Source organism: Ixodes scapularis, unplaced genomic scaffold (assembly GCF_016920785.2).
Source record: "Ixodes scapularis isolate PalLabHiFi unplaced genomic scaffold, ASM1692078v2 PGA_scaffold4__175_contigs__length_147842914, whole genome shotgun sequence".
NCBI classification, from domain to species: domain Eukaryota; kingdom Metazoa; phylum Arthropoda; class Arachnida; order Ixodida; family Ixodidae; genus Ixodes; species Ixodes scapularis.
This window is the reverse complement of record NW_024609879.1, coordinates 133,930,793-133,955,958: the sequence shown is the minus strand read 5'-3', so window position 1 is coordinate 133,955,958 and position 25,166 is coordinate 133,930,793. Positions and strand designations below refer to the sequence as shown.

Sequence of the window (25,166 nt, the reverse complement as noted above, 5' to 3'; positions counted from 1 at the left end):
ACTGTCCGGCTCCAAGTTCTGCCAGTTCAGGCTAAACTTCGACGGTTGCTGATCACTTTGCGTGATGCGGTCCCAGCAGAGATCCAAAAGCTCGAGCGCCAAGGCGTTATCGAGCGCATAAACGGATTGGAATGGCCATTCTAGTAGTAAAAAAACAAGACGGTGTAATCCGTAAATGTGTTGATCTGCAGGCGCCGAATCAAGCAGTTGTCATCGACTCCTTGGAACTCCCTCACATCGACGAGGTTTTGAACTTGCTGTGTGGAGCATCTCATTTTCCCAAGTTGGATCTCGCATCTGAGTATCATCAGGTTTGTCTGGATCCTAAGAGTCGGAACCTCACTGCCTTTATCACTCATTTATTTTTCCGTTTAAACCTGTTTGCTTCGGTACGGCTGCGCCAGTTACCTTTTAACAGGCCATGTCCAAAATTCTATAACACTGTCCAGGAGAGCAGTCCTTTCTAGACGATGTAATCTTCTATGGGTCGGCTCAGATAAAGCACGATGACAATCTCCGTCAAGTCCTCAGAGTTATCATAAAGGCCGGCATGAAACTTAACAAGAAAACTATTTTCAATGTGTACGAACTTTCTTTTCTTGGCCATCGCCTGTCTGCGGAAATCCTAGCACACTTTCCGTCGAAGATAGACGCGGCCATGAATTTTTTCTATTCCATCGAAACCTTCCCAGCTGAAGGCATGTTTAGGTCTTGTAGAATATTGGAGTAAGTTTGTCCCCCACTGCGCTACTGTCGTATAACCCCTGTGTCGTCTTCTACGCAAAAAAGCAAATTTTGTTCGGACTTCTAATGTGCAGGCCAGTTTCCAACGTGTCAGTTTATGCGTTCATCAGTCACCCATTTTGTCTATGTTCGATCCCACACTCGCAGTAGTCGTGTCAACCGATGCATCAAACTACGGGTTAGGAGCTGTCCTACAACACCAAACCAAAACACCCGAAAACCCAAAACCGTTACTTTCGCTTCTCGTTCGCTTACAGAAGCCGAGCGAAAGTATTCCGCAGGTGAGCAAAAAGCTCTCGAAAACCTATGTGCCTGTGAGAGGTGGCCTAACTATTTGTGGGGTCGGCAATTCAGTATCCATACTGATTACCAAGCTATCGAAACATTAATGTCCACTCAAGGGACAGGTGTCCGTCCACGACGCATCAGTCGCTGGACGCCTAGAACTATTAACTGCAACTTCATCATAATGTATCGCAAGGATATTGACAATGTAGTCGCTGACGCTACCTCGTCGTCCGGCTCCAAATACTGAAGATGGTACGGCTTGTGAAGAGAAAGTCGTATCCATTTTTGTACATAACTTACACAGAACGATTTCAAGGGGGCAACGATAAATGTCCAGTTTCACCCATCGTCGTGACGTATCTTTCTACATCATGGCCATCGGAGAATGAAGTACCTCCTGACATTAGACAGTTCTTTGTTGTACATGACCAACCCTCAGTAACGGATGGATTGTTGTTTCAGGGAGAAAAGATAGCCGTACTCTCCACTCTTCGTGAGCAGGTGGTTGACGTCGCAGATGAAACACACCAAGGCTTGTTCGCGAACCACCAGTTTCATCAAGGAACTGTATTGGTTGCCTCATATAAGCCAACATGTCAGAACCAAAGTCGACAACTGTACAGTATGTCAGTCCACAGACAAGCCTGCAAGGGCATACCCTGCACCTTTCAAATCAGTTGACTTTCCCACTTGTCAATGGACAAAACTTTGTGTGGACATCGATGGTCCTTTCAAAGGAGCTTTTGCTCAAGAAACAAATGTTTTATCACTTTGTTAGATTAATACATCAAGTGGCCTGAAGTGGCACCAGCCCACAACGTCACGACTGCCACGGTCAAACCTCTTGAAGTATGTCTTAGCCCCCGAGCGTCTGCTTCAAAAGATCACTACAGACAAGGGTCGAAAATTTATTTCTAAGGAATTCACAAATTTCTTGTAGATGCATGAAATCAAGCATGCAAATTCATTCATTTATAACTCCAAAGCTAATGGCAAGGTTGAGCAACTCAATAGAGTTTTCAAATCCGTCATCCAGTCGGCTCTCGTCCAAAATTGTCAGCTTGCTTTCTGAAGCCATCACTGAATATCTCGTTTACCGATGTACTCACCACGCGTGGACAAGAGAAACGCCAGCATTTCTTCGGCATGGTCGCATTCACCGAACGCGACTGCATCTCCAAAGACGAGGGAAGCCAGAGTCTGCAGTCCCTCTACATGTCATTCATAAGGAACTCCCTAATGGGGTCAAAGAATATCATCAGCCCTAAATAAAAGCTTATTCTGACGCCAGGCGCGCAGTTCAGCACTCTGCTTTTGCTCCAGGACAACTAGTGAATATTTTGAAGCCAAGTATCACAGGAAAAATTCGGAACAAGTATGCTCCACCAAGACGCATACATCAACAAATAGGACCAGCCAAATTTAGGTTATATGATGGAACAGCACAGAATGCAGCAAAAATGACACATACAAAATTCAAACCCCCCAACGCAAGCCGTCGTGGCTTATGGACGAAGAAGTATTCCCAATAGCAGCAAACGTAGCTCCAGCTAGAGGTCTGAGACGCCTGTCACCTGAAGGCCAGGGAGATACAACCCATAGTGATGCGGTCCCTAGTGCCGTTTTTGACACTCCAGTCCCCAGTGCCACTCCTGCCACTGTGATCCCCGGTGCTGTTCCTGCTTCAGTGCTTCCCGATGCAGCCGCCCCTCGCCGCAGTGGATCAAGCACCTACTGTTCCTGCCGCGTCTGATTTCGCAGAGCCAGGCAGTTCCGCAATACGCACCGCTACAAGCAACTCCCACTCCGGGCTCAGCTATTGCAGCTAGCTGCCATCTTCTAGTTCGCCAACGGCAACAGTCTCAGAAGAGTTCCTGAACTCCCTGGCGCCAGAGATCGCATCTCAGCACGAGCCTCCAGTGACTCGTTCGCCACTACAGCAGCCAGTCATGGTCACGCCTGCTCCAATTACTCTTCCTTATCCTGAAAGAGAAGGTCCGGCGGACCCCGATCATGACGATGCACTACCACGTTTTGGAGGCCCTGAGCAGCACCCTGCTACTTTTATGTCATCATCAGAAGACGCGACACCGTCCACGGCGAAAGACTCGTCTGCCAGCACGATCCAAAGAGACCATGTTCAGAATCTGAGTGGGAAGAGTCCACGACTGGTATCCCCAGTGCGATTAGACAGTGAACAATATCGGTGATGCATCATTGTTCAGAAGATGTCATCCAGGATGCATGCATGTTTTCATATTTTACTTAACAGGCCCATTTGTATTTTTCTTCTTTCCCCTCCCTTTTCGAAGAAGGAAGGAGGGAAAATGTGTTAATTTTTGCACTTGGACATCACTCTAAAAAGTGTAGTGTTGTGTTTATCCTATTGTGTCACGCTCGCTGGCGTGCCACGCTTGCGTGCGGCGGGCTCGCACACAAAGCCCGATAGTTGAAAATTCAGCAGTCCCGCTTCTGCCACCAACGTGGTCTAACGTGTTTTTCTTTACTCGATGTGTCCGCTTGGTCCCAGTCCACCGCCTTCTCATTGTCCCGCGCGCCACGCCATGTATTCCTTCCCATTTCCTCACAGACCTTTCGAGTTTCTCTCCTGTTCTTAGCTTTGCAATGTCCTTACCCACAATTTCATTGTGGCCATCCATGACCACTACTGTGAGAACTGGCAAAAGCAAATTCACCATAAAGAAAATTAATACAAGTGTTACTATGAGAAATCGGCGCGACTGTCGTTTTTGAACATAAAAGCCGGGAAAACGTAAAAGCTGGGAACGTATTAAGTATGTTCCATTGCATAAACCAAATCCCTTTAGTGTGTGCATTACTTTTAATAAATCCTATATGCTTCTGCCCTGCTTTGCTGCAGCAATGCTGGGGTTTCTTGGTTGTAATTCAAACGAAAGTGTTCTTCGGGATCAAGACGTTCATAACCCCTGCGAGATGTCCTTCTGGCCAATTGACCCAGAAAGACATGTTTGTGGGGTCAGACACACAGCGCAGTGCTCGTGGATGTCCTGCTGGATTTCGCAGCTTTCTCTAGCTTTGTCGCCAAAACGAACATTGTCACGTGTACTACCACCGATTCCCCAATTTTATGGTGGTTCTCAGACCAATCATTTGCCAAGTGCACTTATTTCTCCGAAAGAAGTCCTGATCCGACAGCTTCCTAAGCCTGTCCTTCGGCGCTTAAATGGAAGTACCACTAGAGAACGAAACTACTAGGAAAATGTATCGTTCGGTAACATGTCATGAAAGTTCTCATGTATCTAGGGTTTGAGTTCTATCTTATACTGTCATGAGAATGTCTAAAAGAGGCATATGGAGCAACTTAACTGCATTTTAAACTGCAACACAGTAGCATGTGATAACAATAACTGTTAAAATAAAGGGATAAGAAGGGTGCGACCCTTATTATGAGTCATATTTCCGATGGTTCTTGCACGAACCACTAATTTAGCTAAGCATACATGAAGAATTTTAATAGAGGAAGAGCTGGCAAGTTCTGAAATAAATGCGACAACGCGTGAAGTTGGGCTAGTTGGTTCATAATGCAAACTTGGAAACAGCGCGAAAAACCAAGGGACAAGAACGAGAAGTGAACGAACACAACATGACTGGCAACTGAAGTTCATTCCTGCGAGGAAAAGGAAGGAAAACATAAAAGATGCATGATAGATCAAACATAATCTACCCCCTTGAGGCACGCCCGAGCACTTAAACAAATCTATCGAATTTCTTTATGAAAGACACTTCGTCATCCGCCGAAGCCACGGACGAGGCACTAACACACGTGTCCGCTCCGTAGGTAAAAATAAAAAAACGCCTCATCAATTTCTCTAGTCACTTTGTTGCGGTGACGAGCCAGAATCTTAACCTCCATGAAAACCGGAGAACACGAACACCTATCGCAGTGAACTGCAAGGTGTCCCCACGGTGAAGATCGAAGGGACACCTTGCAGCTCACCTTTCCCTTCGGTCTTCACCGAAAGGAAAGGTGAGCTGCAACCTTTTGTTATTTCCACAAAAGATCTCTGGAAGTCGAATCATTATTATATTCGTCTATGGAAGTTCTAGTTGCCAATGCAATTTATTGTGTTACTATATATCGAGCGTTTGTAGTATTTTTTTTTTTTTTTGTCTTGTAGATGTGAACCGAGAGGGCAAGTTCAGAATCATCGGGAAGCTGTGGCAGTAGCAGCGCGCACAATAATGCCGAACAGAAGGAAGAAAACAACTAAGCATTGGCTATAGTTCCATATAGGCACCGGCAAGCCCGCTTGAGCTTAAAGACATCTCATCTGATATTACAGCTTCCATGGATAGCCTACTCTCATACATAGATCATGTATCTACCTTCCCAAGAAATATTTAGCAGTGGCAACTGCAAGTTTAGGATGTTCCACATGCAGAACATTTTTTCTTCATAATTACGGAAGTTACTGTCATTATCTTTGTGCGATGGGGTGATTGCCTTGTAACGTTCCCGCTTCTGTTTTATGCCTTCAGTTCTAAAGCAAAGTTCTGAAGTAAAGAGAAGTAGTGCCTGTTTCATTATGTTGTCTCTTGTTGGTTTTCGTAATAATTTTACATTCTGCACAAGAGCTTGTTTAGACAGTTACATGAACACAATGTAAAATGTAAAAAATCATCCAGTTGAGTAGAATTTACTGACGGCATTTGTCGTCAGTATTTTCTACTTAACTGGTTGAATTTCCGGACTGCGTGATTAGAGGATTTATGTATGTATGAATATTCATTCAGTAATGTGCGCAGAACCGTCGGCCGAAAGCAAATCGTTGCAAAATCTCTTGGCACTCAGCTAGCGGTCTTTGTCAAAGTATGCATTGCCAACCCAGGAATATGATTGTGATGAACACCGGCTGCACGAGTCAGCAAAGGAACATTTCACTGCTTGTTCTGATCATGAGTTGACCTGGTTGTTGGATGTTGCGTTTTCAGTGACTTGCGAAACTGAAAATAAGCCACTCACGTTAAGAAATAAGTTAGACATGATCAAGTCGAAGTGCTAATGACGACCACACACTTGTATTTTGAATGGATACCTATATTTCTTGTTCTAAAGGGTCGATTCAGGCGAGCACTCGAAGATCAGTCATCGGAGAACCCGATGCATCCCGGGAAACGTAACGTCAACTGGCCCAGCACGGGCAAAGCTGCTTGGGAGCTGCAATATGAGGTCCGCCCCTTGGCGTCGTCAACGCCAGGGGTGGTGAGCCAAGAGGAGGAGCAAACCACTGGGCTTGCTTTTCCCTGCTCCCCACGGGAGAGGGGAGGAGCAAGCTTAAAAGCACTGCAGCGGTGCTTTTAATTTCAGAGTAATGGAACGATATTCGGTTTATTCCTTCTAAATAATGTTTTGCTGTATTTCCAAACAAACAATTGATGTCTCCGTGGTGTGGCCATAACTTGGTTGACATTTAGGCAATGTAATAGGCGCAAGAAGTTGGTTGCACTGTCGTTTTAAGCACACAGGTAAGTAGCTAATACAATCGTTCAGATAGAAATGGGGAGGGCCTCTTTGACAGTCTCGCAACTTTCAGTGATGATGGTATCGCAGTTTGAGAATCTTGCTCCAAAGGTCCTGCATGATCCCCTCGAAAATAAAGGCGGTTGCTTACACCTTCCTGACGTGAGAAAGAAAGTAAGGCTCTAACACTTCTAAAATATACTTCAACACACAGCTTACAAACACGTCCGCTTTGCCAACATAACGTGTGTGCACTGGGCGTGCGCAGAAACCAAACTCGGGATGTGTGAAGCGTCTGCTCATGCGCATTGCCGATATAAGCGTCACAACAGTGGCTTGACGGTAGAAACATTTAGTTAGTTCGATTTGATTTGATTGATTTTCGGTTTTAATGGCGCAGCGGCTGCTAAGGCCATAGTGCGCCAGAACAATGGTAGAAGAAAAAACTGCGGGGATATTTAGTTAAAGGTGATTTATGATATGGAGAGTTTAAAATCTTTCATGAAATGCAGACAATACAAAAAAAAATCTACTAACTTAAATGTGCTGAAATAGGCCAATGCTGTTTAGGAACTTAAAAGCTTGGTTATGAGGAACAAAAGGCTCCTTTCCCAGCAAAAGGGCTGGGTGGAATGGGATATGTTCTCTAAAAAACCGTGAGAAGTTGGTGCGACGCTCCTCATGGTATTTCGGACATTGAATGAGAATGTGCAAGACGGAGAGTGTTTCACCACATTCTTCACACATTGGAGCATCCTCTGCTTGCAGAAAGAAGCCATGTGTGAGGTGGGTTTGACCAATTCTCAGGCGACAGAGAACAATTTCATAAAAACGCTCGTTATGTCGGCAACTGGCCCACTCAGAAAGAACAGGTTTCACGCAATGGAGTTTATTATGGAGTTCAGTGTCCCATTCCTCCTGACATTTCTTTTTAATCGACTTTATCAATGATGACCTGTAATCCAGGTATGGGATGCAGGTAACCTCACTGTCCATATCCTGACATGCTCTAGCAGCCTTATCGGCATCCTCATTTCCGACTATACCGACGTGGCTAGGGACCCAACAGAAATTAATGGTGATGGTGGACTTTGTGGCAGCTACAATCTTGTTACGTATTTGCAGAATAAAAGCATCTTTTGATCTATCTAGGGATGCAAGTGCACGGAGTGCACTAAGAGAACCTGAGAAAATTACGGCGGCCTTGATATTCCTTTTGATGATAGTATCCACAGCTACCAGTAGGGCATATGACTCTGCAGAAAAGATGGTGGCTTGGTTGCTGAGCCGCGTAACAATACTGCATGACGGCCCGACTACAACACATCCAACACTGCTGCTCCCCTTCGTTCCATTCGTGTAAAACTGTACAAATTTTTGCAGTTTTCGGAGATTTGGAAGAACTCTCGCTTAAGATCTTCCGCTGGTACATTCTTCATGTCATACTTGGAAAGAGAAAAATTAATCGGAATAGGTGTGATGTTCCAGGGTGCAACTGGGCTGGGCAACGCTGCTACCGGACTCGATAAGTCTATTGCAAAATTCTTGGCCTCAGATTTAAGGCACAGAGGAAAAGAAGGTATAACAGAAGGTTTATTCTGGTACGTCCTTTCATACCGCGTGACCAGAAACACTTCGAGTACAGGATGTCGAGGCATGGAGCGAACTCTTAAGTGATATTAAAGGCCCAGGAACAGACGTCTTTTTCCAAGAGAGTATTCATTAGATTCAGCCTAGAGACTGGGAACTGAAGAGGTTCGGAAAGCCCCCGTTGCAAATCGTAGTCCCAGGTGGTGGACAGGATCCAAGATTCGAAGAAGAGACGGCCGTGCCGAGCCGTACACCATGCAACCGTAATCTAATTTCGGTCGAACAAGGCACTGATTCAAACGCAGCAGGCACCTTCTGTCACTACCCCAGGACTTGTGAGAAAGAACTTTTAAAATATTCAATGCTAGCAGGCACTTCTTTTTAGTTGCAAGATGTGACTAAGGAAGCTAAGTTTCTTATCAAAAATAACCCCTAAAAATGTATGCTCAAGATGTACAGTGTATAGGTTCTGACCTTTTAAAGTTAGAGTGGGCTCTGTAATGGTACCCCTTCGAAGAGAAAACAGAACACAGACTGTTTTCTCTGCTGAAAAACGGAAACCATTCTCATCTGCCCAACGTGCCATTCCATTAATACCTAGTTGAACTTTGCGTTCACAAATAGCTGAATTACACGAAGAGCAGGAAATATGTACATCATCATCATAAAGTGCATAAGAGAGATCGGGGAAGAACCCGTCTAAGAGAGTTCATTATGATCAGAAACAAAATAACACTCAGCACCGACCCTTGGGGAACACCATTCTCCTGGACAAACGTTTCAGAAAGTGTCGTGCCCAACCTCACTTGGAACGAGCGCTCATAGAGGAGGCTTTTGATAAGAGCTAGCATTTTCCCACGAATTCCAGCTGAAACTAAATCACTTAAAATTCCGTACCGCCATGTGGTATCATATGCCTTCTCAATATCGAAAGACACCGATAAACAATGTTGTCTGTTAACATAGGCATCCCTGACTGTTTTTTGTAGGCGAGCAAGGTGATCAACAGTTGATCGCCCCGTCCGATATCCACATTAGAATTTGTCGAAGAAGTTTTTCTGCTCTAAGAAATACACCAATCTAGAGGTCACCATTCGTTCAAACGTTTTTCCAAGGGAACTGGTTAGTGCAATGGGCCTGAAGCTGGAAGGTGATGATGGACCCTTTCGAGGCTTTAGAAAAGGAATCACAATTGCCCTTCTCCAAAGAGTGAAATAAGCTCCACTGCTCCATACACAGTTAAAAAAATGATCAAATGGTATCTATTTTTGCAGGATGTAAATGCTGAAGCATACTGTACTGAATAAGGACTGGACCAGAGGACGAACTCTTTTCCTTGCCAAGGGCGATCATCAGTTCCACAGGGGAAAAAGGTTGATTATAAGCCTCTTTAGAGCCTCCGGTACATTTAATTGGTGCTTTCTCTTTGGCAGCCTTGTATCTTAGAAAGGCGTCTGAATAATGGTCAGATCCCGAGACAAACTGGAAGTTTTCACCAAGAATATTTGCCTGCTGTTCTGGTGTGGGAACACGACTGCCATCTAGTGTAAAAAGAGGGATGGTAAATGCACGGTAATCCCGTCTAATTTTATGGACCCTGTCCCATACGACTTTTACACTTGTAGAACTGTTGACTGAGGAAGCATACGACATCCAGGTGTGTTTTTTTATTGGCGTCTTACACAGCGGGCCTTAGCACGTAGCTTTTTAAAATTAATGACATTTTGAACTGTTGGGTAACGGCGCTTTATTGTCAATGCATAGTTTTGCCGCTTACGAGCTAGGCTACACTCCTCATTCCACCAAAACTTTGGTTTTTATGGTAAGCGTCCTGACGTTTTTGGAATAGAGCGCTGTGCTGCTTGGACAATTACATTAGTCAGGACTTCACAGGCTTCATTAACATCTAAGCTAGCTAATGTATCTGGATGCAACTCTGACTCCTTTTTAAAAGTGGCCCAGTCAGGCTTTTCCAACTTACAACGCGGAGTTCGAGTTTGTAATGACCTAAAAAAACTGTGCTTTTTAAAACAATGGGAAAGTGATCGCTACCACAGGGATTCTGATCTAAACTCCATGAGAGGTCAGGCAGCAACGAGGGACTACCAATGGAGAGGTCGATGAAGGTCGATGATAAGGATGAGGCGCTAAAATAAGTTGAAGTACCAGTATTAAAAAGACAAAGGCTTCGAGAAGTTAAAACTGATTCGATTATTTTCTCACGAACATCAGTTAGATTCTCACCCCAAAGGGTATTGTGAGCATTAAAATCCCCCATCAAAAGAAAGGGCTTTGGAAGTTGATCTAGAAGAGAGGGAAGTTCTGCACTTGTTATAGCTTGTGAGGGTGGTAAATATAGTGAACAAACGGATATGGCTTTATGTACTAGAACACGCACTGCCACTGCCTATAAAGGAGTCTGTAAGGGCATGACCGTACAAGCAGCCAGCCTTGGAACTACGATCACTACTCCTCCAGATGAAATGGTGGCATTTAGGTGGTCCTTCCGGAAGACAGTAAAATTTCGGAGGAAGTTGGTATGTGAGGCATTTAAATGTGTTTCTTGTAAACACAGGGCTGCAGGTTTGTGTTCCTGCAGAAGATAGTCAACGTCTCTAAGGTTAGTAAGCAATCCCATGCAATTCCATTGAAGGAATGTTGCAGCCATGTGTTGGAGATTGCTACTTTGGAGGTATTATTTATTTTTTACTTTTATGGCGGGCCTTGGGAGTCTGCCACTCCATGTCTTCTGTCTCAGACGCATCAGAGGAGGTCTGGGTACTCTCATCCATAGGTTCTGAATCCTACGGCAAGGCCTTTCCAGAGGGTGTGGAAAGACTCTCTCCACGAGGTGCCAGGTGTCGGCCACGACCACCACCAGTCAAAGAGGCGGTGGAGGTGCCAGGCAGGGAGGTGCCGGAGACTTCCTGTTCCTGCCTTTTGGGTGCTGGAGTGGCAGAGGAACCATGCCGCTCCTTGGATGTGGATGTCCTCTCGTGAGGGCGTGGGCCCCTCTTCCTTGAAGGGGATTGCGGGCTACGGACAGGCTTGGCCGTTGCCGACCCATCCTGTGATGGGGATGCCGTCTGTGTTCCCTCGCCACTAACTGGGACAGACTGCTGCCTCGCGAGAGCGGGAGGGGTGGTCGTCTGGCTGGCAGAGGCAGTAGATCCCCCAGCCGTTACTGCACGCCCGGGCAGCAGAATTTTCAGCTTGGGCGTGGGGGACTGCTGTGGCTTCCGATAGTCTAAAAAGGACGTTTGGGTAGCCACTGCAACCTTCAGTGGTGCATGTCCCCGCTGCACCACCTGCGCATAGCCGCCCTTCCGCGAGAAAGCGAAATGGCGACGTGCCTCTTGGTATGTCAAGTTTTCTTTTACTTTTAGTGTCAGAACTTCGTTTTCATCTTTCCATACACCACATATCTGGAGTACGCTGGGTGGGCCTCATTGCAGTTTGCGCACTGTGCAATGTTTGTGCAGGAATCTGTATTGTGGTCGGTTTTGCTGCATTTTGCACATGTCCATATTTCTGACACTGAAAACATCTCCGGGGGTTAGGGATATATGGACGAACCCTACAGTGGAGGTATCCACCCTTGACGGCTTCAGGAAGTGTGGTGGCTTTAAAGGTTAGAACGATGTGTTTTGTTCCTAATTCCTGCCCGTCGCGTCGCATGCAGATACGCCTTGCGGCCACGACCCCTTGGTCAGAAAGACCTTCAGCGATTTCGTCGTCTGTTGACTCTAAAAGTTCCTCCTCAGAGATTACTTCCTGAATCGTATTCAGTGTGCGATGTGGCGTGATTGACACCTTATGGTCGGACTCAGTGCAAGGAGGGCCGTACTCAATCAATCAATCAATCAATCAGTTTATTTTTTTCTTTCAAGGGGTACACACTCCTCGAAATGGTACCTTGGTGCAAAAGGCGATCGTGTCGCCTGACTGGGCACCAAGGTCCAATGGGGGGGGGGGGGGGAAAGGGGGGCAAAATCCAGCAGCAACAGCAATTAAGGTTAAACTTCGACAAGAGAAAAAAATACTTATACAAGATATAACGGATACACACATACATACACTCAAGAGAAAATGGATGCATACATAAAATTGTAAAGAATGAATACTAGCACACATTGATGTTGTTTAACATTGTCATAAAAACAAAGATTAAAAAGTAATATAAGACATCAAGCAAAAACGAAATAAATAAAAGTAAGAAAAGCACTTCGGTATAAACCATAAAAGTGAAGACGCTAGAATACATTCCTAAATTCCCGGCACATATAAAAATAGCAATCTGGCATTGTCCACACAATAAAATTAAAATATAAACGTGATCACAAGGTATACAAGATAAAAGTGGATGCACAAAAAATGCGGGTTAAAATTTAAAAAAAAAATTATTTCAACATATCTATAGAATTATCAACTCAGTGGCAATCAAAAAGGAGCGTAGACGTTTTTTAAATGTAGTTCGGTTTGTAGTAATTATGAAATTATTACCAACAGCATTTAGAAGCTGGGAAACCTGAAAATTGATCATTTGTTTTCCGTAGTTAGTCCTAATAGATGGTAGTCTGTATGTCCTTGTTGTCCTTAAGTTATATTCAAACAAATTTGCAGGAATGAGGTCAAAGCCGCTTATTCCGTTTCTATGAATAAGCTGCCCAAGCTTATAATGGTAAAGTTTAGAGAGTGGAAGGATATTTAATCTGTCAAATAGGCTTTCGGCTTCACTACAGTGATTCGAGTTGGTCATTATTCTTAACATACGTTTTTGTAAACTTACAAGTCCATTATAATTTGTTTTAACCGTGGTGCCCCAAACTAGTAAACAGTAGTAAAGTTTTTGATAAAAGAGGGTGTAGTATATCTGTACCTTCAACCATGTCGGTAGGAGGTCTTTTGTCTTATAAATTATTCCTATTGTTCTAGAGAGGTCACTTTTTATATGCTCAGTTTGCGTTGTCCAGGATAGTTTGTCATTAAACCATACCCTAAGAATTTGCAATCAGTTATACGGTCTATAATGCAATTGTTTATTGTCAAACATGGCAGTTTATTGATCTTTTTATTTTTTGGCGTAAATAACATATACTTTGTTTTTGAAGCATTTAATTGCATTTTATTTATGTCGAGCCACCTGTTTAAATCGCATAGGTAGTTATTAGCTTCTTGTTCTATTTCATCTACGGAAGTACCAGAAAAAAAGAGACTAGTATCATCAGCATACATGACTAAGTTTGGAGAAACTGAGATGTTTACAATGTCGTCTAAATAGATTATAAAAAGCAGAGGTCCTAATACTGATCCCTGAGGGACCCCATATTTAACAGTCTTAAGATCAGAATGGATGTCATTGATTTGTACGAACTGCTCGCGATTTTGTACGAAACTCTTTATTAAATCCAATGCTTTACCCCTAATGCCATAGCGGGGAAGTTTTTGTAGTAGGATGTCATGATTGATGCTGTCGAATGCTTTTCGAAAATCCAAGTATATGCCAAGAGTAAGAAGTTTATTTTCAATGTTATTTAAAATTTTATCTTTTATATGCAACAAGGCATCTTCTGTTGATTTACCCTTTTGAAATCCGAAATGAGCTGTGGATAGAACTGAGAATTTTATTAAGAAAGCTTGAATTCGACTGTTTATTAATTTTTCAAAAACCTTCGATAGTACGGGGAGCACCGAGATTGGACGGTAATTACTGATATCCTTTTTATCGCCATTTTTATAAATGATAGTTACTCTCGCAGTTTTTAAGGCATGTGGGAAACTACCGGTTTCAAATATAAGATTCATGATATGTTGCAAGGGCTCACTTATAATGTTAGACACGTATTTGATCGGTTCGGCCTTTATGTTATCATCCCCGCAAGCGCTTTTATTTTTTAGTGATTTCATAACAGCCTCAACCTCAAAAGAAGTGACAGGATTCAGCATAATAGTATGTTCAAGGTGGGCTCGTGAAAAAATGCTCGATGACGTGGTATTCGAGCGATTGTATGCACCAACGTTTATAAAATAATCATTGATCGCATCTGCCATGTCACGTCCACTGAAAACGTCTGACCCAATCTGCAGTTCATTAAGGGGCGTATGGTTAGAATTGGGCTTGATGATAGAGTTCAAAGCGTTCCAGGTACGCTTAGGATCATATTGAATGTTATTAAACTTGCTTACGTGGTAATGTGATTTAGCTTTTTTATGTCACGGTTCAGTGCATTTCGAAATTGCTTATATTCTAGTAGTACGCAGTTATCCCTACATTTTTGGAATTTTTCGAACAGTCTGTTTTTCTTGTTGATACGTTGTAACAATTCTCTTGATATCCATGGTTTTCGACACTTATATCGCCGTGTTCCAAATTTTTGTAGAGGAAACGCTGCGTCATAGCACTTCTTAAGAGCTGTCAAGAAAGCGGAATAGGATTCATCAACATCGCGACTAGTCATCACACTGTCCCAGTTAGTATCAGACACCATTTTGTGAAAGGCCTCTAGACTATGTTGATTGATCTTTTGAAAAAATTTATTTCCTGGTTGAGGCAAATTATGAATATTTCTAAATTGTGATAGAAAGCAAAATAAGGGGAAATGATCGCTCATGTCGGCAAGGAATACTCCAGGCACAGCGTGCGATTGGTTAATATTTGTGATGCAAACATCAATTAGCGTGCTGCTCTGTAACGTTACTCTTGTTGGGACACTTATCAAGTTCTTGCACCCATAGGACTCTATTATATTGTTAAGTTGACGTTGATTGCTAGTGTCAGAGAGTAAATCAATATTGAGGTCTCCCATTATTATTATTTTGGTGTTTTGATGCAAAAGATATGATAGCATGCTTTCAAGATTGGAACAGAATTTCGCGAACTTTCCGGTGGGGGGGCGATATACCACTACGAAGCATGTGTCACGGTGTTGCGCAGCAAGACACTCAATATCAGCAGTAGATACAGAGCATTTATCAATTTCGGTCATTTGTAGCGCTGACTTGTGATAGATAGCAACACCGCCACCGGGCTTGTTATCTCGATCGATATGTAGGCATGTATAGCTGGGGAATTGCACTGGTAATGCTTTCGCTGAGTACCATGTTTCTGTAAACATTAGTACATCGAACTGAATTTTGAGGGACGTCAAACATATCTCGATATCGTCTATTTTAGTTTGCAAGCTTCTTGCATTCATATGAAAAGTGTAAATGCCAATTTTATCAACAATGTCAAGTTTGTTAAATGTGTCTGTGTTGTAATAGCCACAGGGCTCTTCTGGTTCAGGAAAGTTGAATTCTACGTCTGCCATGGCGTCCTAAGTAATTTTTGCAATGTCTGATACAGTTTTTATATCTATAATCCTAGAGTTTTCTGCTTTTCTAGCATGCACCTTTCCATTCCTTGTCCATACAAATTTCCAGTTTTTATTCTTTTTTGCCTTGATCGCTTCACTCAAGAGCATCTTGTTCAGCATAGTGAGATGTTCATTTACAAATATTGGAGACGGTTGACCGGGAATATCGATCATCGTAGATGTTAACCGTTTCTTTTTAGCAGCATAGAATACTGCGTCTCTTTTTTGGCGTGTGGTAAACTGCACTACGATATGTTGCTGGCCGGTTTTTTTAGTGGGCACCCTGTGACAGGTGTCCACGTCTGGCAGATCTAGAGGGACCGACAGTGCTTCAGACACCCGTTTCACCACATCACGAACATGTTCGTTTGGGCTGAGAGGAATACCTTTTATTTCCAAGTTCTTTAGTCTGCTGTACTGCTCCAGCTCAGCAATTCGGTCCATCGATTCCTCTAGGTTGCTCCTCAGTTCCTTGTTCTCGCTGAGTAATTGCTGATTTGCGGTATTTAGCTGGCCTAACTGTGCCTTGATGCTTTTTAGCTCTCCGATGGCCACCTTAAACTCATCAACTGATTTGGAGCAAAAATCGGTGCTCTCCTTTAGGTCGGCGATTTCCGATTTTAGTTCCTTCTTCAGCTCATCTATGGCAGTTAAGACTGTGCGCGTATCCATTTTTAAATTTTCCTTTAGGAACAAGCGTGGGTTAAGAACAGCAAAGATGCATAGACATAAAATCAAGAATAAACAAAAGTAAAACAGTTTGCTGTAGTTGTGCAGTCCAGCGGTTACATAAAGATAAGCATACTCGCGCCTCTTCGGGTCAACATACCTGACGGCAAAAGACAGTGTTAGCCCTGTTGCGTGGGCCGCTGGACTGCGCCGCTCTCTGGATCGGCAGCTGCTTTTGTGACCACGAATCGTCAGTAGGTGTCGTTGCAGTGGAACCCGTGGATGCTGACTGTGGCTTCCATATCTGGTGCGTCACGCTTGCTGGCAGGGTCACAGTGGTTGGGCCACCTCCGCTCGCAGTTGTCAAGCGTTCGCGGATCCACTTGTAATCAGCTCCTGACGGCAAAAGACAGTGTTAGCCCTGTTGCGTGGGCCGCTGGACTGCGCCGCTCTCTGGATCGGCAGCTGCTTTTGTGACCACGAATCGTCAGTAGGTGTCGTTGCAGTGGAACCCGTGGATGCTGACTGTGGCTTCCATATCTGGTGCGTCACGCTTGCTGGCAGGGTCACTGCTCGCTGGTCTCAATTTTCACCAGAAGGTCGCCAGTATACATTTTTGGGCTTAGAAGCTTTTGCCCACAACACTTTCAAGTATTTTAGCAACGAGGAAGGGCGATAATTTCGACAGCTGTTTTTCACTTTCGGAATCAATGACCAAAGACTTTGCTTACTTGGATTGGTTACCTGGAGTCTTTTCTGAGATTAAAACTTCGATGTGGACTCTTTTGGGAGGCCGATCAAGTTGGTTTAGTTTGGAACCCATAAAGATGTGGAGGTTTTCAGAAACCGTGGCACACCGCCCACCACCGAGCCAAACAAGGGGGTAGGTAGCACCCCATAGCAAGTATGGCTTGGCTGGGTATGCTACTCTACCAGTGCTACTCAGTAACTATAACCAAGTGTGGTTCAAGAAAGATTTATGTCGCCCCCCAAAGTTAGCCCTTGCCGTCTAAGAAGGTGAAAAAGAAAGGAAGAGGCTGTAGAGGGAAAGAAAGAAAAAGAAGGTGGAAGGAAAAGTGAAAGAAGGAAGAACAGGGTAGAAGAGGCTACTGAATGAATCATCGTGGTCGGGCCAAGCCAGGACACCCGTCTACGAGAAGCACGGGCCGAAGTGGTGTATTGCCTTGCCCGGGGGGCCCCGAAGGGTCCAAAAGTACCCCGCGCTCAGCTCAACCACAAGGATCCCTTTTCCCCGGGCACGGGTACGCCATGCACAGCCAGACGTGGGTGGGCGAACCCAGATGGCTCGGGGTTCGTAGTGACGCCACTCACCAAGCACCTACTAAAGTAGATGCCCCCTGCGTGCGGGTATGGTAGCCCACGTGGCTGGGGTCCGTGGTGACGCTACTCACCAAGCACCTAGCACCTAAGGTGCAGGCACCCCCTGCGGGGCGCGGGGTCCGTGGAGACGCCACTCTCCAAACACCTGCTTTCACAGGTGCGCACTGTGGGGTTGGAGTTAGTTCGCAGACCCAGCCACGTATTGCTGTTCTACGACTATCATTCATGTGACAGCCATTTTGAAAGGCGCCAGTGCGCCCCCTATAGATCGTGAGGTTTGCAAATTATTTTAAATCCACCAATTTTTTTTTTTTTTTATGTCCGCAAGCATTATCTGTTTCCGAAGGGTACGCTGCTGTTGATCCGAAGTAAGTAGAATTTGTCCTGCCGACTACAGGAGTGCGGACAGTTTATATTTGAGATTCGAATATTTACTTGTAGAATTGTGTATGGGGTTTCTGTCTCGTCAGCCATCATGTGATCACGGTAAAGTTGGAATCCTGCCAGACAGATTATGTTAAGGCTCATACATACAATTACTCGGGAATGGATTCAGGATAATTTTTCTGCTCCTCTACCAACGCACAGTGTCGTGGACGCTGGGGTGATTAAATGTTTTTCCTATACATATTACGCAGGAGGCATGTTTGGCATAAGCTGGTAAATAATATCCCCGTTAAAATCGCAGAGAAGGAGAGCTAGCAAAAGTGAACAGTATCAGTAACTGGCGTAAGGGAATAATGACAAAAAGAGAAACATATTAAATATTTTCAACACAAAAATACTACATTTATTGACATCAATATTGCTGTATACAGTCATTTTTAAAATTCACAGATACAATCAAAGAATTTACACAAGTTCCGTGACCAGTTTTAACAGAGCAGGGACAGATCAAACATCAAGGCATTCCATAAATAAACCATAACTTAAAACGTGGTATAAACTGGCAAACTTCGCGACTAAATGCGCCGTGGACTCTAATAGAGCGTGTCGGAAAGATTCCTTGATTCATGAACCTCATAGTTAACACCCGTGTTGCACAAATTGCTCTAAAACAGTTTTCGCATATAGGGTAGACATGTGCAAATAGTAAGCTTAAAGTTGGAAAACAAACCTGAGTGTCACACGATGGCAAGGAACACATCGTCAAAAGATTTGTTTTATTTGGATTCCTTGTCCATTCCTTCACAGCCTTAAATCTACAATTGAAAAAAAATATATGTTCTGAGTGAAAAAATTATATGGAGAAAAACATCACGCGAAAAAATATGTCTATCACTTCACATGTATTTAACACTCATATGTTTATTACACTTCTACAATCCTGAAAAGGTTATCATCGCGTAGTACACTTCAATTCCAATGGGAAGGGGGAACAATTTCCAAGCAAAAATAATTAATGACTGGTATATACGTAGACATGACGTAGACGATATTTTATAATAAGGCATATGGACCCATCTAACTTAGTCTTATTGGGATTTCAACTTTTCCTGTCGTGAAGAGAAAAACGCATATTTAAACATCGTCGAACATACCCTACACTTATTTCTTAATCATAGTTTTCTTTACGAATTTTTTTTTTTTTCAAAGCATACACCTCAGAACACAGTATACTTTAATTCAAAATAGTTTGAATAAAAAAAAGGTTGACAGTATACCCTAATTGAACATCAGCTTTGTATGAAAAAAGGGAAGGTTTACATCATCACCTATTTGAATATCAGCATTGAAGGCAAAACTAGAAAGTTGCCATAATACTCACTCCGAACATCAACTTTGAATGAAGAAAAAAACCCTGAGAGTATGTTCTAACAGAACATCAGCTTTAAACCGTACCTATGGGGTATCGTACCTATGGGGTACGACCAGACGCTGTCTTCGGCCTCGACGTAGCCTCTTCCGAGAAGCTCTCGCCTCAATGCCTCGCTGGGACCTGTTCGCGAGTTGTAGGTGAAAAAGGTGTCCCTTCCGTCAGCGGAGATTTTAATCGAGCGAGGTGTGTCCACAGTCGAGTTGGAAGCATGGTAGCATTCATCTTTCAATCGTATTGGGCCCTTACTGTTAAAGATGTCAATATATTCGAATATATCAAGAATTTCCGGGTCTTCAAGGATGCATAGCCGATATCCTCTTCCAAAAAGATGCGCAAACGACACGAACTGGGTGGATTCTCCGTCGAGCGGAAGGTCGTTCAAAAGTGAAGTCAGACGGCCTTTGAATGCTGTCGACATTACGACAAACGTTAAGGCCATTATGGCGTAGAGCACCCTGGACGGAGAGCTGTTCAGCAGGTTTGTGTGGAGCTGAGTGCTCTGCTGAAAGAATGCCGCCACCATGTAAAACACCAAAAGGTAAATATTTTCGTTCTCCTTCAGCATAACCTTAATAATTAAAGCATACGTCAAGACGAGTAAGAGGCAGGATGCAACAAGTGCTACCCATACTTCCCATAAAAATGGCAAGATAAATATTTTCTCCTTGGGAACCGGTTCAGGCTTGCGAACATAAAATGAAAGACCGGCCGATCCGAAATAATAAAGAATGTCAGATATGCGGACCCTACTTCTATCTCCACGGTAAACTAAACTGTCTATAATACTGCTGGCGTACAGCTTAAAAAGGCGTATATTACGGCCAACACTAACCGAAGCGTTGCGGTGCATCAACAGCATTAATGTAACGTTGAAGCTTGAATGCTGGCAGGCGTAAGTGTCCTTACATATGAGGTGTATGAAGCTCCCATTCAGCGTCCGTGGCCGCTCTAACAGACCCCCCGTAAAAGTTTGGTGCTCGATTAGCTTCGTTTCGAACTCGCTAGTCAAGAAGAGACTGCCGTTGTCGAAGCTCATTACGTACATACCGCTGGCTCTAATGTACAGTGGAGGAAGTGGTACAGGAAAAAAATTTCGACTATCTTCACGCAGATTTTTTTTATATTCTGCTACCATAAAAGCGGACATAAAGTAAGTTGCTTTGAGGCTACGTCGCAGGTTATCAATATCGAATTTGCCGCATATGAAGTAAACAATTTTAAAAAACGACTTTCTGAATGTGTAGCACGTTTTCTGCTTGCAGAGATCTGAGTGCATCTTGCCGTCAGTCCATAACGTGACTGGTTTCTCTCGTGAGTTCAGGAAAACCTTGAAAAGCGCAGTGTTGTCCTTGAGGCAATTTTTGGGCACGAAGACGTCCATAAATTCTTTCCCGGACTCAAACGAGAGGATGAACTCGTTGGGTATGTCTTCGATGGTCTTAAGGACACTTTCTGTGACTTCTGTTCGGAAACTGTCCGTGAACGCATGTTCCTTGAACACCATAAGCAGGAACACGATCCCGTGTAAGGATGACCACATTTCAACAATAGGCCCGATATTACTGGGGTTCATGTTGAAGGTACAAAAGCGTATGGAAGATAAACGTTACCCGAACACTTGTAAATCGTCTCTGTACTGATTGAGATAAAAACACAAAGGGTGTAGTGCCCGAGCAATCAAGTAGCCTCCAGGCCAGTACGATCTCAGCTCTGGTCCTGGTCAATGCAAAGAAGTGCTCAAGTTAGGCATTTCCCTCCGAGAAGCCTGAATTTTCCACAGTCAAGGACATCTTCAATTCGTGAGTTTTCGGCTTTCTCCAATCTTGATAAAACACGCTCGGGAGCTGGTTTGCAGTGGATATTTGCAAATGCTAAAAAGATAGAACTCGGTTATTGGACACTTGTTACTTGCGCTGACGACTTAGGGCAGACGTGGTGTTGAGTAACTGGATTGTCCAAAAGCCCACTCCCGTTTTTCCAACTCCAATACCCTACCCCCGCCAACCTCCTCAGAGGAAAACGTTCACCACTGCTCACGGCTGCTTGTGTTGTGCATCGTCTCGGCAACACGAGGTCACGTGGTCACCGAGACCGGAGATACCCATACCCAAGGGACGGCCCAGAAAACCACACCCGCGAGAAGGCAGAGGCGGGGCTTGTTTGGACTTTTCTTTTAATTTCTTTATTTTGTGTTTTTTTGTTGTTATTTACTAATTATTGTACAACCTTGGGGCGAGATCTTTTGGTGGGTTGAATGTTTAAAAAGGAAATGAACTACTTTTTTTAGTGTAGTCGTTCTTTTGTTTTTTGTTAGCAAAGTTGCATTCATCCCACTTGCTCGCCAAGGTGTAGCTGCAATCTGCTTTGGGTAAGTAAATGCCCCTTTTGCATCCCCGTGCCGACGCCCATGAGATAACAAGTCACTCATTAGAAGGAACAGAGGGAAGTTCCTTATCCGAGGCTTTATCCGTTCCGCCCAGCGACGAAAGGAACCCGGCGTAATAATTTCTAGAGATCGAACTTAGCTCCCCCGTACTAGCCTCGGCGATATCGCTTCCTAAGAAATAGAGCGAATATTTTTCAGGTTCCCCAATACACGGAAGGTCCGCTTTGCTTTTGCATGTTCGACTTTGGGCAGCAAAGCCTATATTTTAATGAAACCATATACTGCACGAAACACTACAAAATAGAAAAGAACTTCGACGTTCACCGGGTAAACAAGTAAAGAAAAAATTTCATTAAAAAAGGTGTCCTCCTTTGTAAACTGCGACGGCACCGCCAAAGAAATTGGATTGATTTATTGATTCCTATATGCGTCGAAATCATATTTTATCTCTCTGCTAGCTTAGTGTTTAAAAAAAATGTTATCTAGCCTTGTCCAGAAATTGGGCTAGCGCGCATGTTTCGCCGTCCACATTAGAATACCCGGTCCGCCACAATTCCTAAAAACTGAGTGTTTTCAGAGTCGCAGCAAATTTTTACTTTTATACTAAAACCTTAACCGGAGAGGCTCAGATAGACGCTGCATACATTGGCACTGTGACAGACAGACAGATTTCGTGGAACCTATAACCACATACAAAAAGACAACGGCAGGGAGGTTCTTGGTGGTCTCGCCTGCAGCTTGAGCACATTCTACGTTCGATGGTGCTTCGTCGTCTCGTGAGCCCCGAGCGTGCACGAGTAGCCAAAGCACGGACAGAGCCTCCTTTATACTCCCGAAGCCTGGCAGTTCGGCGACGGAGCCGTAGAGTGCCCGGTCACATATTTGGAGCGCGAGGATCTGGTAGCAGTGCCAGTGTTGGACAAAATACTCGATAAAAGTATTTAAGTTAAGTTACTAAATACCTGCTGTTGAGCGGTGCATCGAGCTGGTAATGTTGACGTTCAGAGATGAGCTGAGAGGAGGACGCATGCAGAGCAACGAGGTAACGCTCTGCGGGGAAGTTGGGTGCAAGACGCGCGAGTTTAGCTGAATATATTTTACGTTTCGGGTTGGGCTCGAGAAGGAGAGATGTTATAGTGAAAGCAAATGCGGTGGGAGTTTCTGAAACCCTCCAACCTTAGGCGTAGCAACTGGGTACTGCCCAAGTGGGATTTCGTAGAACGCAGGTAATTGTCGAAAACACCTGATGCCAGGTTCACGAGACCTTGCGACGAGGAAGTGCGTACGACAAAGCCTAAGCAGGAGTACGTATTCGCGAAGCGAAGTTATCGTGAGTATTGCGTAAGTTACGATGGAATCGTACGACAGCTCGATGGGTGTTTTACGCAGTTAATTACGATCAAATGTGTATGGCTTCCTACGTCGTTCAGTTACTTCATCGCGACACCCAACAGACTGCTGAATGGAATGTGCCCAGGCGACCTTGGTGGGCCCCTCCCGCATAAATATCTTGAATCCTGACCTCAATTTTAGTTTAGAGGTCAGTTTATTATCCTTGTTATCGCCTCGTTTTCAGAGACAGCCGTGGTGAACGCCCTCGTCAAAAAGGGACACTTGTCGATTCTATCACCTTTTAGAGCTTTATATAAAGCTCAAATAAACGCATCATGGATTACCTTCGCAACATATGGTTCGTATTCTTTGTTACTAGCACGTATGTCATTTTTATTCCAACACGACGGTACGTCAACACTGTCGAGCTAGAGCAGTTCGTGAGAGCTACGCGATGCCGGTCTAACCTTCCTGCCGAGTGCAACATCAGGATCCAGTAGCAACCTGAAAAGATCGCTCCCATATTCCATACCAAGACACGGTCCAGCAGCGCGGTTCCACCGCTTCGATCAAACACGCACGTGTCCACTCCCAGTGTGAACAGGCCGAATTGATTAATTTCTTGAGTTTCAATGGCGCATAGGCTGCAGAGGTCATAGAGCGTTAAGAATATTACCTATTACTGGAAAAACAAAGTATGGTAAAAGGAGATATTAGGTTATAGACGCTTCGCAGCAGCTGTGCATGGGTGCCGCCATAACCGACCTTCAGTTTTTGTTTCCTCGTACTTTGACTACTCCGCTCCATCATTACCACAACGGGACAGGTTATTGCCATTTTATATCCTTCCTACTGCGTCCTTTTCGTCCCCATTAGCCCTCGTGAAGGCTCGTCAAAGCCCGCTTTAGTGGCTTGGCATCTCGGTAAGACAAGAGAAGGTCAGCAATAGTGGCTGTAATCTGGCGCGTGTGCACAGCGTCTATACTAAAGTTGAGGTGCTTACAATGAAGTGCCAAGTGACTGCCGTGACGTTTTACAGTTTATAAAATAAATTCGTTTGTTGCAGGAATGATCGGAGTGCTGACAAAAGAACTAGGGATTCATTTCCCAGAAATAACATAGGTGGAATGGGATTCTACAATATCTGAGCTTCTTAAAAATTTGTTTTTGAGCTCTTTGTATTTTTCACATGTGAATAGATGAAGAACTGTTAAGACGGCCTGGCAGATATAACATTCAGGCAGGTCCTGACCCAGAAGAACGTAGCAGTGGATCAGGCGGGTGTGGCCGCTATGAAGCCTGTTTAGGACGACGGTTTCTGTTCTAGAAATCTTTGGATCTTTCCAGACGTGAATAGTGGGCAAGAGTCATAATAGTTTGGTATTGGGAAACTGTTTTAAATTGAGATGACATTTACTCATGATGTACAAAACGAGTGTTGGTCTGAAATCTGAAGAGGGGATTCGGATTAAATATATATCTTTGTTGTGCGTGGCCTTTGTTGCACTGTCTGCTTTTCATTTGCAGTGATAACGACATGACTTGGGATCCAACAGAACTTAAGTGTGACAAAGCGGTGAAGAGATGACAGAATACAGAATATCTCAATTATAATATGGTGACTTCTACGGGTTGTAGTAGCCATGGCTCATAAGGAACTTAAGAGTCAGTGAAGAGCACCGTTTTATTGAAAGATTTCTGCTTAATGAAGATTAAGGCTGTGAATAGTGCATACAGCCCAGCTGTAAACACCGAACACATCTCTGGCAGGTGGAAGTTTTTGACTATTGGGTTGGAAATAAAAGCAGATCAAGCAGCTGCCTAAGATTTAGAGTAATGGGTGAGCACCTCATACAAATTTATAGTTTTTAAGTAGTTCATTGAAGGTGGCATGAAGGACAACGTTAGGAGTTATTGTGTGGCTATATTTGGTCAATAGGGAGCCACAACAAACCTTCAGTACTTGCCAAGGATGGAGAGGCTGTGTTATACTAGCAACCCGAGAAATATTTGTGCTGGTTTCTTTTAGCAGTGAAGCCAATCCTATTCCAGAAGTTGGTACTACTGATTGCTTGTGTGCAAAAGTTGTTGTAAATCGTCAATGGAATACAGTGTCATAAAACATGTGACCTAATGGAG

The 25,166-nt window shown here is 44.0% G+C and overlaps 1 protein-coding gene across 1 annotated transcript; it reads right to left on the bottom strand.

The window, feature by feature from the left end:
- Positions 1 to 15,441: 15,441 nt before the first annotated feature.
- LOC120847011 lies at positions 15,442 to 16,152 on the bottom strand. The gene has a single exon (XM_040218954.1). The coding sequence runs from the start codon at positions 16,150 to 16,152 to the stop codon at positions 15,442 to 15,444; it is 711 nt and encodes a 236-aa protein (XP_040074888.1).
- Between the last annotated feature and the right edge of the window lie 9,014 nt (positions 16,153 to 25,166).

Excerpts from the sequence above, each read along its gene's own strand:
- LOC120847011 (XM_040218954.1), bottom strand. The coding sequence starts at position 16,152 with ATGGATACGCGCACAGTCTTAACTGCCATAGATGAGCTGAAGAAGGAA.